The 14723-nt window shown below is 34.4% G+C and overlaps 1 protein-coding gene and 1 long non-coding RNA gene across 2 annotated transcripts; both read left to right on the top strand.

Annotated features, from left to right (window-relative positions):
- The first annotated feature begins 106 nt into the window (after nucleotides 1-106).
- On the top strand, nucleotides 107-4159 carry LOC131347722 (uncharacterized). Its single transcript, XR_009203816.1, has 4 exons — nucleotides 107-558; nucleotides 1861-2057; nucleotides 2269-2483; nucleotides 2629-4159. It is a non-coding gene; the product is annotated as an uncharacterized LOC131347722 (long non-coding RNA).
- Nucleotides 4160-4442: 283 nt separating this feature from the next.
- On the top strand, nucleotides 4443-10771 carry LOC131347367 (uncharacterized). The gene is made up of 4 exons (XM_058381377.1): nucleotides 4443-4560; nucleotides 8920-9120; nucleotides 9898-10112; nucleotides 10245-10771. Exons 1-4 carry the CDS (start codon nucleotides 4551-4553, stop codon nucleotides 10434-10436), a joined length of 618 nt encoding a protein of 205 aa, XP_058237360.1. The 5' UTR covers nucleotides 4443-4550; the 3' UTR covers nucleotides 10437-10771.
- The last annotated feature ends 3952 nt before the right edge of the window (nucleotides 10772-14723 follow it).

The following is a 14723-nucleotide window of genomic DNA, read 5'->3' as shown; positions in this document are numbered from 1 at the left end:
GATCTGTGGTACGGTGACAGGAAGTAGTTGTACAAAGCACGAAGAGCCCATGAAACCACTGAGCTAGAGCTGTGAGAATCCAGTATAGTAAAGCAGTTTACAGAGACGTTATAAAAAACCAGCAGCTTTACTGTCCTTTATTCTTCATAAAAAATCAACCTTTTCACTTTTCATAACTTATAGGGAGTTTGCTAGAGTTTCACTTACAGCACTGATGATTCTTTATTTTTGGTCAGTTTGCTGTGTGTAAATAAGTATACATATATAAACTGTTAACAGTAAATAAAAACAAATAATGTCACTTTGAACTGGAAAAGTTTTATATGGTGCATAATGTTTTGGATTTTCTGAGAGGGTGGATGGTTTGGAGTTCTGTCAGGGGAAAGTAGGCAGCTTTATTTGCATAGTTCAATCATAAAAAGTCAGGGCTTTGTGCAGAGGTGAAAGTGAAACTAATGAAAGACTTCCTGCACTCACACAAGGAACGAAGTATAAACAAGTGTAAACTTTTGCGGAATTTGATCTCCTGAGACTCGCCTTCCTTTAAGATGTTTCCAGGTTAGTCCAGTTGTTCCTTTGGTCTTTTCTTTATTCCTTTTTTTTCTTGCTAGCTTACTACATGTTTTTGCAGACATGGCGCAGAACCTTTTTTTTTGTTTGTTTGTTTACTTATCCTTCTGTTGGACACGTGGCCTTTTTAGTGTGTGTTTTTAACGTGTCTGTTATATAACTGTTCATTATTTTAATTAAAGTTAATGATAATTTCACTGGGTAAAAGGTCATATATAAGTTTGTCTTTATATATTATGTGATAATTATTACCAAAAAACAGCCAGAGGAAAGAAAAAAACCACATCCTTCTGGTTTTTCATATTGAGAGAAGCTCTTCTTGAAACGTATATACACTCATCAACACTTTATTAGGAACACTTGTATTTTTAACAAATTATTTCATGAATTAATGTATTTAATGAAAGGAAGAATTTTCACTTATGTAAAATCAAGTAAAAAGCTAAATGATGGTGTTTATTTATTTATTTATTTATTTAGTTCAGGTTAGGTTTATTAAATAGAAATACATACATTTAAAGCTTAATTTATTTACTGTATTAACACAGACATTGTGGAAAAGCTACGTAAGGTCAAAATCACTTTTTAGAATGTACATTAATGCAGTTATTCAATCATGCAATCATGTGGCTGCAGCACAAAGTATAAAACCCCACATGTCCAGGTTAAATACTTCAGTTAATACTGACATCATCACCAGTGTTGAATCACCATTGGTTAGTTGGAGCAGAAACATCACTTTTTCCAGTTATCAGCCGTTCAGTTTCTACGAATCTTTGTTCATTATAGTCTCAGGTTCTTGTTCTTGGCTTAAATGAGCAGAACCTGATGTGGTCTTCTGCTGATGTAGCTCATCTGCCTCAAGGTTCCATGTGTTGTGCGTTTTGAGATACATTTCTGCTCACTACGTTTGTAAACAGTGGTTACTATAGCTACATTACCCTTGTTGTTAGCTCAAATCAGTCTGGCTATGCTTCATTTTATTAGTTATACCACTTTAGAAATAAATGAATAAACAAACACACAATAAATACCTCATTTCATTGTCTGAACAAATGTAAACACCATATCCGGTGTGTCAAGTGTATAAAGTGATTATAGTATGCAATATGATGTTTATCATTCAGGTGTGTGCCGCAGTGCCAAATAAAAAATTAACACTTTTCCTCCTTTTATCCATCTTGTATTAAGGCCCAAATGTGTCTTCTAATCAAAATAGTTTACAATGCAGGAAGTACCACTGATCTTAAACATTGATCTTAAACATTTACTGTCTCTTTTTGTCTGCAGAATCAGGTGTTCTAGCGTTCTACATTATGTCACTCGGGGACACTCTGGGTGCCCAAATCGACTTCCTAGATCGGCTGAAACAACGTCTTCAGCTCCGTCAAGTGTTTTTGGAGGATGATTGTGACGTTATCATCGCTTTCCTCTGCGTTGTGTCTCGGGCTGGACGGGCATCGAAGTTGCTCTTGAAAAGATTCCGAGTACATAGTGATAATCAAATATTACTTATTACTATGTTAGCAGATTAAGATTAAAAACAGAACACCATCGTAAGCTACACACTACAGCATGGTGGTATGGGGTTTGGGATACAGCATCAACTAAACAAACACTTTTGCCATGGCAATGTATCCTGTATCAGTAATTCACTTAAAAACACAATCTTCTCTCTTTGACCTCTCTTTCCTCCAGGGGATAAGCCTGCTCTCCTCGTGGTGTTCCATAACACGTTTGATGAAAATTACATTGCTCCAGACAGCAGGTGGAATGTGAAGAGGGAAGGTGTTTTAGCTGTGGATGTCCTCTTTTATGAAGACAAGGGATTGCTGAGGAGCCTGCACAATGATGCGGCACTGAAATTAAGCACTGATTATCTGATCTCTCTTGGTGTTTCACCGAAAGTCTGGGTAAGTTTTGAACTGCTATAAAAAAACAGCATGTAATTCCCACCATTATCTGGATCATTTATTCACCACGACATGCAGCACACACATTACACCAAACCAATGAAGAATTAAACTAAAGCACTAATTCTGCTCCTTTTTCCTACAGCCCGAGCCAGGACACACATGCAGAAATGCTTGCAAGTGGATAATTCTAGCCATTGTTGCTGTTCTTCTTATTACTGCTATAACAATAAATGCAATATTCCTTGTCTATTATAAGAAAAAGCAATAAAGCAGCAAGCTAATTTGACCTAAACCCACATAAAATAACAAACCAAGAAATGTAATATCTTTCTTATAATCAAGGTCACATTACATTGCATAAACAGCATTAAAATGAGAAATTTGACCAGTGCATTCACAATGAATAGCTATAAATGTATTTAATAATCAGCATAAAAAGTACAAAGAGAAATAAAATAAAAGACAAATAAAATATATAAACTTCATATAAATGTCATATAAATTTGTTAGCATAATCATGCACATTTCTGATCAGGGCCCTGATTAGTGAACTAGAGAGCTGATTGCAATGTAATGTAGGGAATGTACTTGATTAGTCCACAAAATTTGAAAGCAATAAGAATGTGAAACCTCCATCTCTGCTCCAGAGCTCTAGCTATAGTGTCCAACTGAAGCTGAAATTCTCCGAAATGAAGCATAGGAATTCCAAGCTAGAATTTTCAACACTTTCCTTTACTTTACTGTCTGTATTTTTCAGAACATATTGAGGCAGTCGAGTACACAAACATGCTGTGTATCAAAGGAAATAGACTTAAAATGACAGTAATTTTTGCTTCTATTTCAGTTTATAAAGAATTACAGCTGACCAGTTTCCTGCATGTTAACCATGTTTACCATGAACACAGCTATGAGCTTGATCCAAAAATAACCTGAAGAATGATGAATTAAATTAAATGTTGACTTGAAATATTTAATAATAATATATAAATTTTATCTCTATATACAAAGGGGTTATTTAAAGATTTTCTAATCTAATTGATAATATCAAATTGACAATATTTTACAGGCTTATGTCACAATGTAATGCATCGTGTGTGATTTATAATCGTGAAAGTAAATAAATCATTAAATGTTGTCTGTACTACTGATTGATTGTTATTTAATAAAATATCAGACTATCATGAACATGAGTTTCATGCTTGTCCACAAAAAACCCCCCACCATTTTATCCACATCCATTATGAGAAAATCAAAATTCATTGGTATTTTTGTTTCCTTGATGCCTCACAGATATAATATTTTACTACACGGCATTAAAATATTCACTCAGTTTGTCCGTCAGTTTAAAAATGACCAAAATGTATAGATATTACTGCCAAAGAGATTATACATAGTGACTTAATTGAACCTAAACCAATTAAGAATTACGAATTAAGCGTAAGTCTCAGGGGAACATGTCAGACTGGTGTTATATGATACAAAGCTTGAGCTGATGTTAGGTTTTTCACAGAACAAGGAACAGGTTAAAGATGTTTGTGTAGTGACTCTAAACAATGCAAGGTGTGTGTGTGTGTGTGTGTGTGCATTCCTAACTAAGGCTCAACACAAAAATAACTCCAACACATAATAAACGTGTGTTCATTTAAAGGGTTTTTTGCTGTGATTGATAGCAAAAAAATAAATATGCACTTGTATTATCTGGATTCTGGATTAATTTGATTAAACTAATAAAATAAACTGGTTTGTTTTTTTATTTATAATCAAAGGCATTTACATATTAATACTTTTTTTTAACAGCTAACACAGCTTTCTTCACATCAGTATGAAACTACACCACTATTATCATTATTATTTATTTCCATTATACACCCCTATGAGTGAGATGTTCAGTAATCACTCTTTGCCAGCTGTAGCGTTCACATGCTCTGCCCCCCCCCCCTTCTTCAAGTTGTGACACTTCCTGATACGCAACAAAAAAAAGGAAAGTAAACCGATGTAGTCTGGCATCAGAGGCACTGAGAAGCTGCTGCAGGTTTGCTTGTTTGCGATCCATCTCTCTTCAATATGGCTCAAGGTTTGTCGATAGTTTTCTATTGAACATAACAAACCACAGCTTTCTGAATTTGAGTAAGACTTTATTGCACAAGACAAGAGATAAGACAGCAGATATGCACTTGGTCTAGGCCTCGGTTGTTTTCTGGTTGTGTTCGTAGTGTGCAGCCTGTTACACGACTTAATCGTTCAGACTTTATAGACATTACACAAATGATATTTTCTTATGACTAGATTCTTTAACTTACTTTGAATAAAACACAAATGTGCTCTGAGATATTGAGAGCTATTGAAAACTAAAAGAAAAGAAAGAAAGACTAAAGGAAAAAGACTTTTCCATGCCTAATCTCTAAATAAACTTGAAGCAGAAATAAGTTTAGTGAAACAGCTTTTAAAGATTGCTGCAAATCAGGCTTATCTTCATCAAACCAAGAAATGCATGCAATAAATGTCTAAATATTTACTGTATGATATATCAAACATTTTTAAACTTTATATACATCTTAAACATAAACAAATTTTGTGCTCTGATCAAAAACCGGTTTAGAAATGGCAATATGCTGTGCAGTATCTGGATTTTGTATCACTCTATTGCATTTAGCTGTGTTTTACCTGTGCTTTAGACAGAATGCAAAATTATAACATTATTTCATTATTACATTATCATTATTATTATTATTATTATTATTATTATTATTACATTACTTTTTTCAGTATGTACAGGAATCATCCTGAAATAAATATTTCTCAGTGAAATATGTAAGACTGAGGCTTGAAGAGTTGAAAAAAAATAAGGTGTTGTCGAAAAGGTTACTTCTACTACTTATAATTAACCACAGCAATAACAAAAAAAAACAGGTAAAGCATGTTCATGCACTGTTCTGTACAGAGTGTGTGTGTGTGTGAGGTGTGTATGCATTCCTCAACGCATGAATTATACACTGAAAGACACTTAAAGGTTAAACTCAACTTAAAGAAAATCGTTGTTTCAACTCAGAAGCAAGTAATTGAAGTTTTTGAAAACTTATAAACTTGAGTTCAATATCTATAACATATAAAATATCCATAATATATATATATATATATATATATATATATATATATATATATATATATATATATATATATATATATATATGTAAAAAGATTAAAAAAAAGGATACTATTTGATGCATCATGTTCCACTCCACAGTGGAGGTTAATATGAAGCTCATATGAAAGTAGACACTCAGAACTTTAAGAATTTGTAATGTTTCAGAAGAATTTCTGGTTTTCTCTGGACTACTAGGAGCAATATTTTCAAGGAAAAGTTCCAAAAAAAAAGGTTAGATGCTAGAAATGTTAGAAATATTTGTATCTTCAAAGTAAATGTTGATATCGAACCCATTTCTGCTCTCTGAGATGCTCCAAGTGTTTGTTCATCTAGAAAGCAGCTCAAATTTATCTTCAGCCACTAAAATTCTGTGTAAGATTTTTCAACAGAGGGAAAAACACACATCTAAAACACAGATCAGACTCACAGCCTGAACATCATTCATTTCTTTATACTGATTGAAAATGTCCCATAAGTCCATTTCCATCCTGCCAGCAGATTGGACACTAGTGCACTGGTAAACAGGGTAAAACAAAAACAAAAGGGTCTTTTTTATACTTAAAAAACTTTCACAGTGCCATATGTGGACCTCCAGTTGTGTTGTGTTCTTAAAATGCTGTTTGAATGTTGCTTATTATAATTATTCTGTCAGTAATAGTATGTTTTCACACACACACACACACACACACACAGGTGAGGAATTTGTTAGTCTTCTGGGTGTGTTTTCCTCCAGGAACATTCCCCTGCCTGCAATTCTCTGCAGCACCACGCCCTTGAAGTTCTGGTCTGGTTTCCAAACAAAACTTTTATTACTTCTGTAATAAAATATTTGTACTGTATTACACCAAATAATAAAACTTGCACTGAAACACAATCCAGTGTAAGCACAGTGTAAAGGGAGTTGTTGAGGGATAAACGCCTTAGTCTGTTCTCTGGGATTTAAACTCACAACCTTGAAAAAAATTAGGCCAAAAACTTAAGTAAAATATTAACTATCATGTTGACATGCTGAACTAAATTAAATGTAGAAACTAAAAAAAATTACAAGCATGATATCTACAAGATGTTCTTATATAATATAGACTTGCATTAATAAAATTTATTTAACGAATAAAAATAATTTGTACCAGCAAGCAAAACAGAATTTCTACTGTGCTGTAGATGCCTAAACAAATTGGCACATGCTAAAAGATTTTTACATTTTGTTCAACAGTGAAGAAGACAGGAGAAGAAAAAGAAGAGAGAGATGTTAAAATTCTAATTAAAATGAAAATAATAGCTCCCTATCCTGATAATAGCTCTGTGGATGCTTCACATAATACTCATAGCATAGCTGTGTCATCAAACATGTCATCTGACACATCAGTGGTGGTAAATAAGGAGCTTTAAAAGGAACTTTTAAAAAAGTCTAAAAAGCCTGCTTGAAATTTTAAAAATTAGAAGACAGAAGAAGAAAAGCATGTTGCTCATCCTATCAGTTGTGTACTGTGTTTCTGCCATGACACATTAAGAAAACCATACATCAAACTTATAAATTGGATCAATTAAAAAGATTATTATTGATGAATGAATAGATGGATGGATAGATGGGCTTTGGTAGCCCATTAGCAGAGGACATTAAATAACCAGAATAAATAAACCTAATTACTATGAACTAGTAGTGTGATAGCAAGAAACCTATACATGTTTACAAAATGTTAGCAGAAGAGAGAGTGGGTTATTGCCTGTGAAACAATATTAAAAAAAAATGAATAATGGAAACAGGGGCAGGAAATGTCAAATTTTTACATTTTATTCGTCATCTGGAGTACGACTTGTAGTGAAATGCTTTTTACGACTGTCTGTATATAAAATAAATCAAGACAAAGTCAAGTAGAGATAAGACAAGATTAAAAATGATACTCAAAAAATGATTTAAAACTAAAAATAAAATAAGATAATGCAGAAAAAGAATAATAAGGATATAAAAAGCAATCTACTGTACAGTAAAGTGGGAAGCACACTAACAGGACAGCACACAGTGGATGTATTGTGGAACCTGATATGAGAGGTGAGAAAAATGAAATCCTTTGAGTAAAAGATGATTAGTAAACTGATCTGGAGGCTTAACATAGTCCAGGATATCACATTATGGAGTTTGTGGGCAGAGCTGCTCATTTCTCCAAAAATGTTCTGCTTCACTGTCACTTCATTTACTGAGGTATTTTCCCCGGCCACGAATAACAACAGGCACAGTAAAAGATCCCAAATAGCTGCTGCACACTGAAAACTCTGTAATTATTCTAGGTTCGTAAGATGGAAAGGCTTGTGATCGTAGATCTGTTTTTTTTTTTTCCAATTAAAATTTGTTCAATCTTTTTTTCATTATATAGATTATTTTTACATGGTCATCAGAAACTCTCTGGTGAACCAGGTGTGATCTCACATGGATTTGATAACAAATTTCACTTTTCACCAAAGATACAGAAGTCAGCTGTGTTAAATTCTATCATGAATAGCTGAAAAAAGACACCACAAGAGTTCTTTTGGCGCTTAAAGATTTTTAGCTTCCTCAACTTGGATTACTTGTCCAATTACATACAGAAAACTTAGTAGTGACAGAGGTGTTCTGCCTGTGTGGGTTTACTCCGGGTACTCGGGTTTCCTCCCACAGTCCAAAAACATGTACATTAGGTTGATTGGTAATGCCCATAGGAGTGAGTGTGAGGTTGTCTGTCTATATGTGGCCCTGTGATGGACTGATGACCTGTCTAATGTGTTCCCCTGCCTTTCCCCCAATGTGTGCTGGGATAGACTCCAGCAGACCCTAATTAGAAAAAGTGGGTATAGAAAATAGATGGATAGATGGATGGATGTAGCCGTATAAGAGACACAACTCTTGCTGCAGTAAACATCCCCCAAACCATGACACTTTCAGAAAGTTGTGTGGACCTAAATCAAAGTTCACTTTGGTGATGAGAAAAAGTTTCATTTATTTGAATGTGTGAAAGGTGGAGGAGGAAGTGTCATGGTTTGGGGATGTTTCCTGCCACAGGAGTTAGGCCTCATGCACAGCTACATGGCAGGGTGAATGCAAATATTTATCATGGACGTTTATCCTCTTCAGTAACATGCGGCTTCTTCTCTGCATGCATCTCGCAATCAGTTGCTACCACAGTTTATGTTCCACCATTTGCTTTCTCCTTTTTACACCACAAATAAATATTCTGCACATGTATTCCCCTTCACCTCCTAAACATGACAAATTTTTATATTTGTTGTTTAATCTATGTGTCGTTTTGTCTACAGGAACAAGAACACTGAGGTTCTACTCAATGTTACTCGGTAACACCCTGGACATCCATGTACAGTTTTTAAGGCGGCTGAGGCAACGTCTTCAGCTTACTGAAGTGCACACAGGGGACAACTGTGATGTCATCATTGCTTTTGTCCCGATTGTGTCTCGGGCAGGGACGGACATCGAAGCTGCTCTGCAGAAGATCCCGATAAGTAAGAAGTAATCTTCAGGTTAAATATGGCTCTTATTACTGGCTTGGGAAACCCTTTACATTATGATTTTTTCTATTAGATATAGTTTTGAAAGCTACAGACTTTCCTGAAATGAAATGTTTTCCTTAAGTATGTATCTCAAAAAAAGTAAACTTAAAGATTTAACCTAAATTTCTACATTTTTTACAAGTTTTACATTTTTTAACGTTATGAGGTATTTTATGGGCAGAATCATCCAAACCCAATGGGAAATAGAGTCTTTTAACCAGTCTTATATGGCATAAAATGTTAAATTTAGGTAAATAGCACCAGATAAAGAACATAGGTTTCTTTATTTTGTCCAGATTCTGAACTGACATTTTTTTTTGTTTTAAAACACATTGTAATTTGGTGCTTGAACAGTGAACTGCATAAAGTCATTGTCTGTATCGGCTACAGCAAAATACTGTACACTAAAGATGAGAACTCGTTTTTTATTATTTAAAATTGAAAATGGAATTTTGAAAAGAGAAAAAAAAATAGAAACTGGCAAACTGAAATGGATAGAAAACTGATAATCACTCAGAGAGGCATGGAGCATGTTTACCTCACAAGTCAGGGTTGGAGGTTTGATTCCAACCTCCTCCACCCTGTGTGTATGGAGTTTGCATGTTCTCCCCATGCTTAAGGGTTTCCTCTGGTTACTGCAGTTTCCTCCCCAGCCCACTGCCCCAGCTACACGCATTGTAGCGAGATTGGCGTCTCTAAAGTTTCTCTGTTCATCTCTCATTCTCACAGCGGATAAGCATATTGTTCTTGTGGGGCTTTACTTCACTTTTGACGAGAATTACGTCGCTCCAAAAAGCCAATGGAACGTAAACAGGAGCAGTGTGTTTGCTGTGGATTTGCTCTGTTATGAAGACCTGGGAATGCTCCGATCCCTTCGCAATGACCAGGCGCTGAAAGCCGTCACTGATCATCTGATCTCAAAAGGAGCTTCACCCAATACTCAGGTAGACTAGACAACACCATTTTTCACAAATGATTAAGTGTCATTTACATTTGAATTCTATTTTTTTAAACACAAGCCAGTATTCTTGTATAACTCTTGTATCTTTCTTTTTTCTGTATTTTTCCCCTAACAGATGGAAACAACCACATCTGAGAGACCATGTAGTCCTTTTGTATTTGTCTGCATCTGTATCATTTTTGTTATCGCAGTAGCGATAGCTGTTGGCTTTAGCATTTACTTGAAGAAATGGCAAAATCACATCACACCCACACCACAACCTAACAATACCATAAACACTGCACCTGTAAACAAAACATATTATTGATTTAGCTACAGTTCAATTATTGTAGAAACTGTTTCTGTCCAAATGCTGTTTGAATAAGTATGGGTTTTTTTGCTTATTTTTACACACCATCCATTATCTTTATAGCGATGGTTAGATTTAATGTAAATAAAAAAATTAAAAGTTAAAGCAAAGAAATGAGAATGTTGTGACAGTGTCAGTTATGGTTGTAGCTGTATATTATGGTCTTTATGTATTCCTTTTCCCTTTTTTCTGTTGTTTGTTTGTTTTGCAATATTTCACACACTAATCCTAACATAAAATGAGTGGTTTATATTTATATGCATGTAAGTTCAACTGTAAATGCTTAATAAATGTACAGTATATACTATTGTATGCATTTCTAGATGAAAAAGCATTATAAAATATGTCTGAGAAACCATTGCTGACTGTTTCTGTTAAATAGAAGGCTTTATGTAACATTTTTTTTTTACATGTGTGTTATTTAGATGAGAATTCCTTGGCACACAAAACAATACATCATTTATAAGCTAGTAGTATAGACAAATTCTCAACTAGTTTACTCCTCTAGACATAAAATGTCATCTTTTTCTTCACCCGATATAGCTGTGAAAGGATCCCTTAAAGAATCGATTCACTTATAGGCTTTGGCAATCGAAATTCGACTCTTACGTAACTGACAAGTAAAGTGGAGTCGATGTGTCGTTTACAGTTGATTCGGTTCCATGACTCGGCTTTTTAGGTAACCGCTGTGAGCCGACTCGTAGAGCTGAAGAGCCGTTTAGATGATTGAGTAGCCGAGAAATAAAGGTCGAAAATCTTTTGAGTTTTTTAATGATGGGGGAAAAAAGAGATTGAGATTCAAATGCTAATATTTCAGTAAAAAATATGTGGTGAGATTTTTAGCTGAAAAAGCGCAATGGATAACAAAAAGTTAGAGGGTGGGTGGTCCTGTGAGTCGAGTGGTCCTGTGAGTCGAGTGGTCCTGTGAGTCGGACAATCGAAAGTAAAACTGAGTCTCGAGAACTGACGCTTAAAATCTGCACATCATTCTGTCTCTCTTCAAGATGGAGCAAGGTTTGTCCTTTCAATCCTTTTCATTTTTCTTATTCATTATAGTAAACTGATGCTAAATGTAGTACAGTGCTAAATGCGACAGACTGTACAGTATAAATATATTAATAATCAACCACTCCCATATATACTGCAGCATGCAGTCTCATATAAATCCCTATACTTAATTAGTAAAAAAAAAATGAATCATATTCACATTCACTTTAACAGCATTTACAAAGGCATTCAACCAGTGACTTGAAATACATGTCCTTATCCTATTGAAAATATTCCCTAAAATATTCTAAAAATAAAAATAAAGATAAAGATGAAGGACTGCTTATAACTGGAGTCAGTGCCGATAGACTAAGAAAAAAAAATACATATTAATAAATGATAATTTATAAATTACACCATTCTTGTTGTTAACGTTCATGAGAAGTGTTTACTGTGTGTGGGCATGGTCTTCTGCTTGCATTTAAAGGCAGCAAGGATATAAATTTATTCAAACAACCAATGGAAGGTTTATTCTGTCACCTGAGCATCAGCACAGAAAATAATCTTGATGTCTGTGGTTCTGGTGTTTTGAAGGGTTTTGGGTCGAACTGAGCCATAGTTGTGGATCGAACTTCTTGGGGCGTTGGTGTGTTGGTGTATGAAGGATTTATTTTTTGGCTTTTTGCTTTACCAAGACTGACCACTAGATGGCAGTAAAAACACATAGTTTTTTTTTACACATACCATTTTGTCACAGGAAAAAACGGATACAAAATGGTTCTCATGAGAGTGATTATTCTTGAAATGGAAGTCTCTTCTACTGTCTGAGACATACCATTGTGAAAAATGTTTATTTTACATGACATTTATTTATTTTAGCAGGGAGGTGAATGTATGTGTTAAATAAACAGTGCAATTAGTCTTTTACTTATCTGATATTAGGGATTTTGTTGCTTGTAAATAGGCTGTAATCAGACCAGCCTTTCATTTGCATTTTACATGTCTGGCATTTTGGCAGATGTCCTTATCCAGAGCGACTTACATTTTTTATCTCTTTTTATACAACTGAGCATTTGAGGTTAAAGGCTTGTTCAGGGGCCCAGGAGAGGCAGCTTGGTGGGACCTGGGATTCGAACTCATAACCTTTCAATCAATAGTCCAACACCTGACCCACTATAAGCTATTGCTTTCCTAGGTCCTGGGGAAGTGGTGTTTAGGTCCTGTCCCCGCAAACAGCATACTATTCACTGAAGATGATGTATTTAATGAAGTTTTCATTAAAACCCTGTAAGAAGAATTGATACACTGATGTGAGATTGTAAGTGATCCAGGTTAGCCTTATAAATGTTCTCATATTCTTGATTGCTTTTGTGTACAGTATTATATATTATGTATTATGTGTATGCCAGTAATCCTTTATATTTTGACAAGGTTGTAATGTTAAATAATTAGTCACATTTTTATGTGTTGTATCAAGCAGAAAAGGAGAGGATTGTGACGAAAAATAAAAATATTGTGGTGGACCGTCTTTGTACGTCATTCAAAGTTGTTTGTGACCAGAGATTGTGCGAATTGTTAGAGGGTCAGAATATTATAGAATAATAATAGGATAAAACTTTATAATTGTCACATATACATTACAACTCAGGGAAATTATTTTTTCACATATTCCAACTTTGGCTCAAGGGACCACTGGTAGCTTGGCAGTGTTGGTGCTTGAACCCCTATCTTCCGAGGCTTTACCACTTGAGCTCCACTGCCCCTAAATTGCTGCCCCTCGTGTGTGCTGGAGACAAGATGGTGAGAATCAAAGCTAAGAATCAGCTTAGACAGACCATGGTAAGGTTACACTGATCAGGCATTGTTATGTTGTAATGAATCATGATTATAAATACTCAGTGTAATAAATGATTAGGGCCCTTCCTCTATCATGTTAGACGAAGTGCGTTGGGTCCAGATGTGCAGCAGTGCAAATAAATTGTGAATATTTTTACTTGCTCATGGCTACAAAACATCCACAACACTAGAAACAGAGATCTACAGTCCAAAACTGAAATTATAATGGCTGAGACTGTTAGCAGTCTCTAGGGAAAGTCTCACGGAAAAAACAAGCACAAACATCACAACAATTCTGGAAGGCTCATAATCAATCCACCGACAAAATGCTTCAAGGTTTGTTCCTGTGTTTCTTTCAGCTTTGGCATAAAAGAGATCATCAGACTCCAGGCATGGTATCAATTTTAGACTCTTGTGTAGCTTATATCCAGGATATCTTTTTACAATGTTAAGTTGTATGTAATATATCTGCTTCATAAAATGCAGCACTTTCATTGTAATACCAAATAATGCTTCGCTGAATGTGTTTTGTGAGGCATAATGATTTCAGTTTCTTTATTATGTGTTTTGTGAGGCATAATGATTTCAGTTTCTTTATTATGTGTTTTGTGAGGCATAATGATTTCAGTTTCTTTATTTTTGGTGCGAAATTTAAACCACAAAGCAGAAATATAAAAAAGAAATGAAGAGTTTTTTTTCTAGATGTGAGTGGAATGACAGGCGTTTTGTTGTTACTTACTTCAACTGATAACAGAAGTTCTCTGTTTATGATCTGTTTAAGATATGAAATTCTATTTGTGTTGAAATATAATGAATTAAACAGCAATTCAGATTGAAAGAATTGAAACAACACATTCTTAGCTCACTGGCTGAAAATGTGGCCGATCGGTGCTCTGTTTCTTTTCCTAATTCAATTAGATTCAATTCAGTTTATTTGTATAGCACTTTTAAAATGTCTCAAAGCATTGTCTGAAAGCAGCTTTGTAGAAGTACAGAATATTTTAGAATTATTTCTTTAATTCTAGTTTAATAATTATAAAGTTTAAGGTTACTATTTATAAAGTTTAAAGTTACTATTTATCCCTAACATTTATCCATAATTCTCAGCATGTGGTTAAATATTTCAATCTGAATTAGAAGTTGAATTTAATTGTTTTTTTTTATTTTTACACCTGATTATTATGGAATTGCACACAAATTTATGCCATAAAAATCATTTAAGTTGGATCTGATTTAACAATCAAACTTCACTTACAAATTCAAATAGAAGACTAAAAATTTACATTTGATTGTTACTTTGTGAATTTCTTTTTAGATAATAAATGCTGATGAGTTCTTCCATTGACACCCTTTATTTAAAAAAAAAGGTGCAACACATAATTTAGATCCTTCTTTTTGGCTGCAGAAAATTAACGTATCCTC

The sequence above is a fragment of the Hemibagrus wyckioides genome, linkage group LG27 (genome assembly GCF_019097595.1).
Source record: "Hemibagrus wyckioides isolate EC202008001 linkage group LG27, SWU_Hwy_1.0, whole genome shotgun sequence".
Lineage (NCBI taxonomy): Eukaryota > Metazoa > Chordata > Actinopteri > Siluriformes > Bagridae > Hemibagrus > Hemibagrus wyckioides.
Note: the sequence above shows the minus strand (reverse complement) of the source record. Positions and strands in the feature narration are given on the sequence as shown.

What these genes read in the sequence shown, in the direction of transcription:
- LOC131347367 (XM_058381377.1), top strand. An exon ending in TCTGCAGAAGATCCCGATAA is followed by an intron (nt 9,121 to 9,897) that starts GTAAGAAGTAAT and finishes TCATTCTCACAG; the next exon opens with CGGATAAGCATATTGTTCTT. An exon ending in GAGCTTCACCCAATACTCAG is followed by an intron (nt 10,113 to 10,244) that starts GTAGACTAGACA and finishes TTCCCCTAACAG; the next exon opens with ATGGAAACAACCACATCTGA.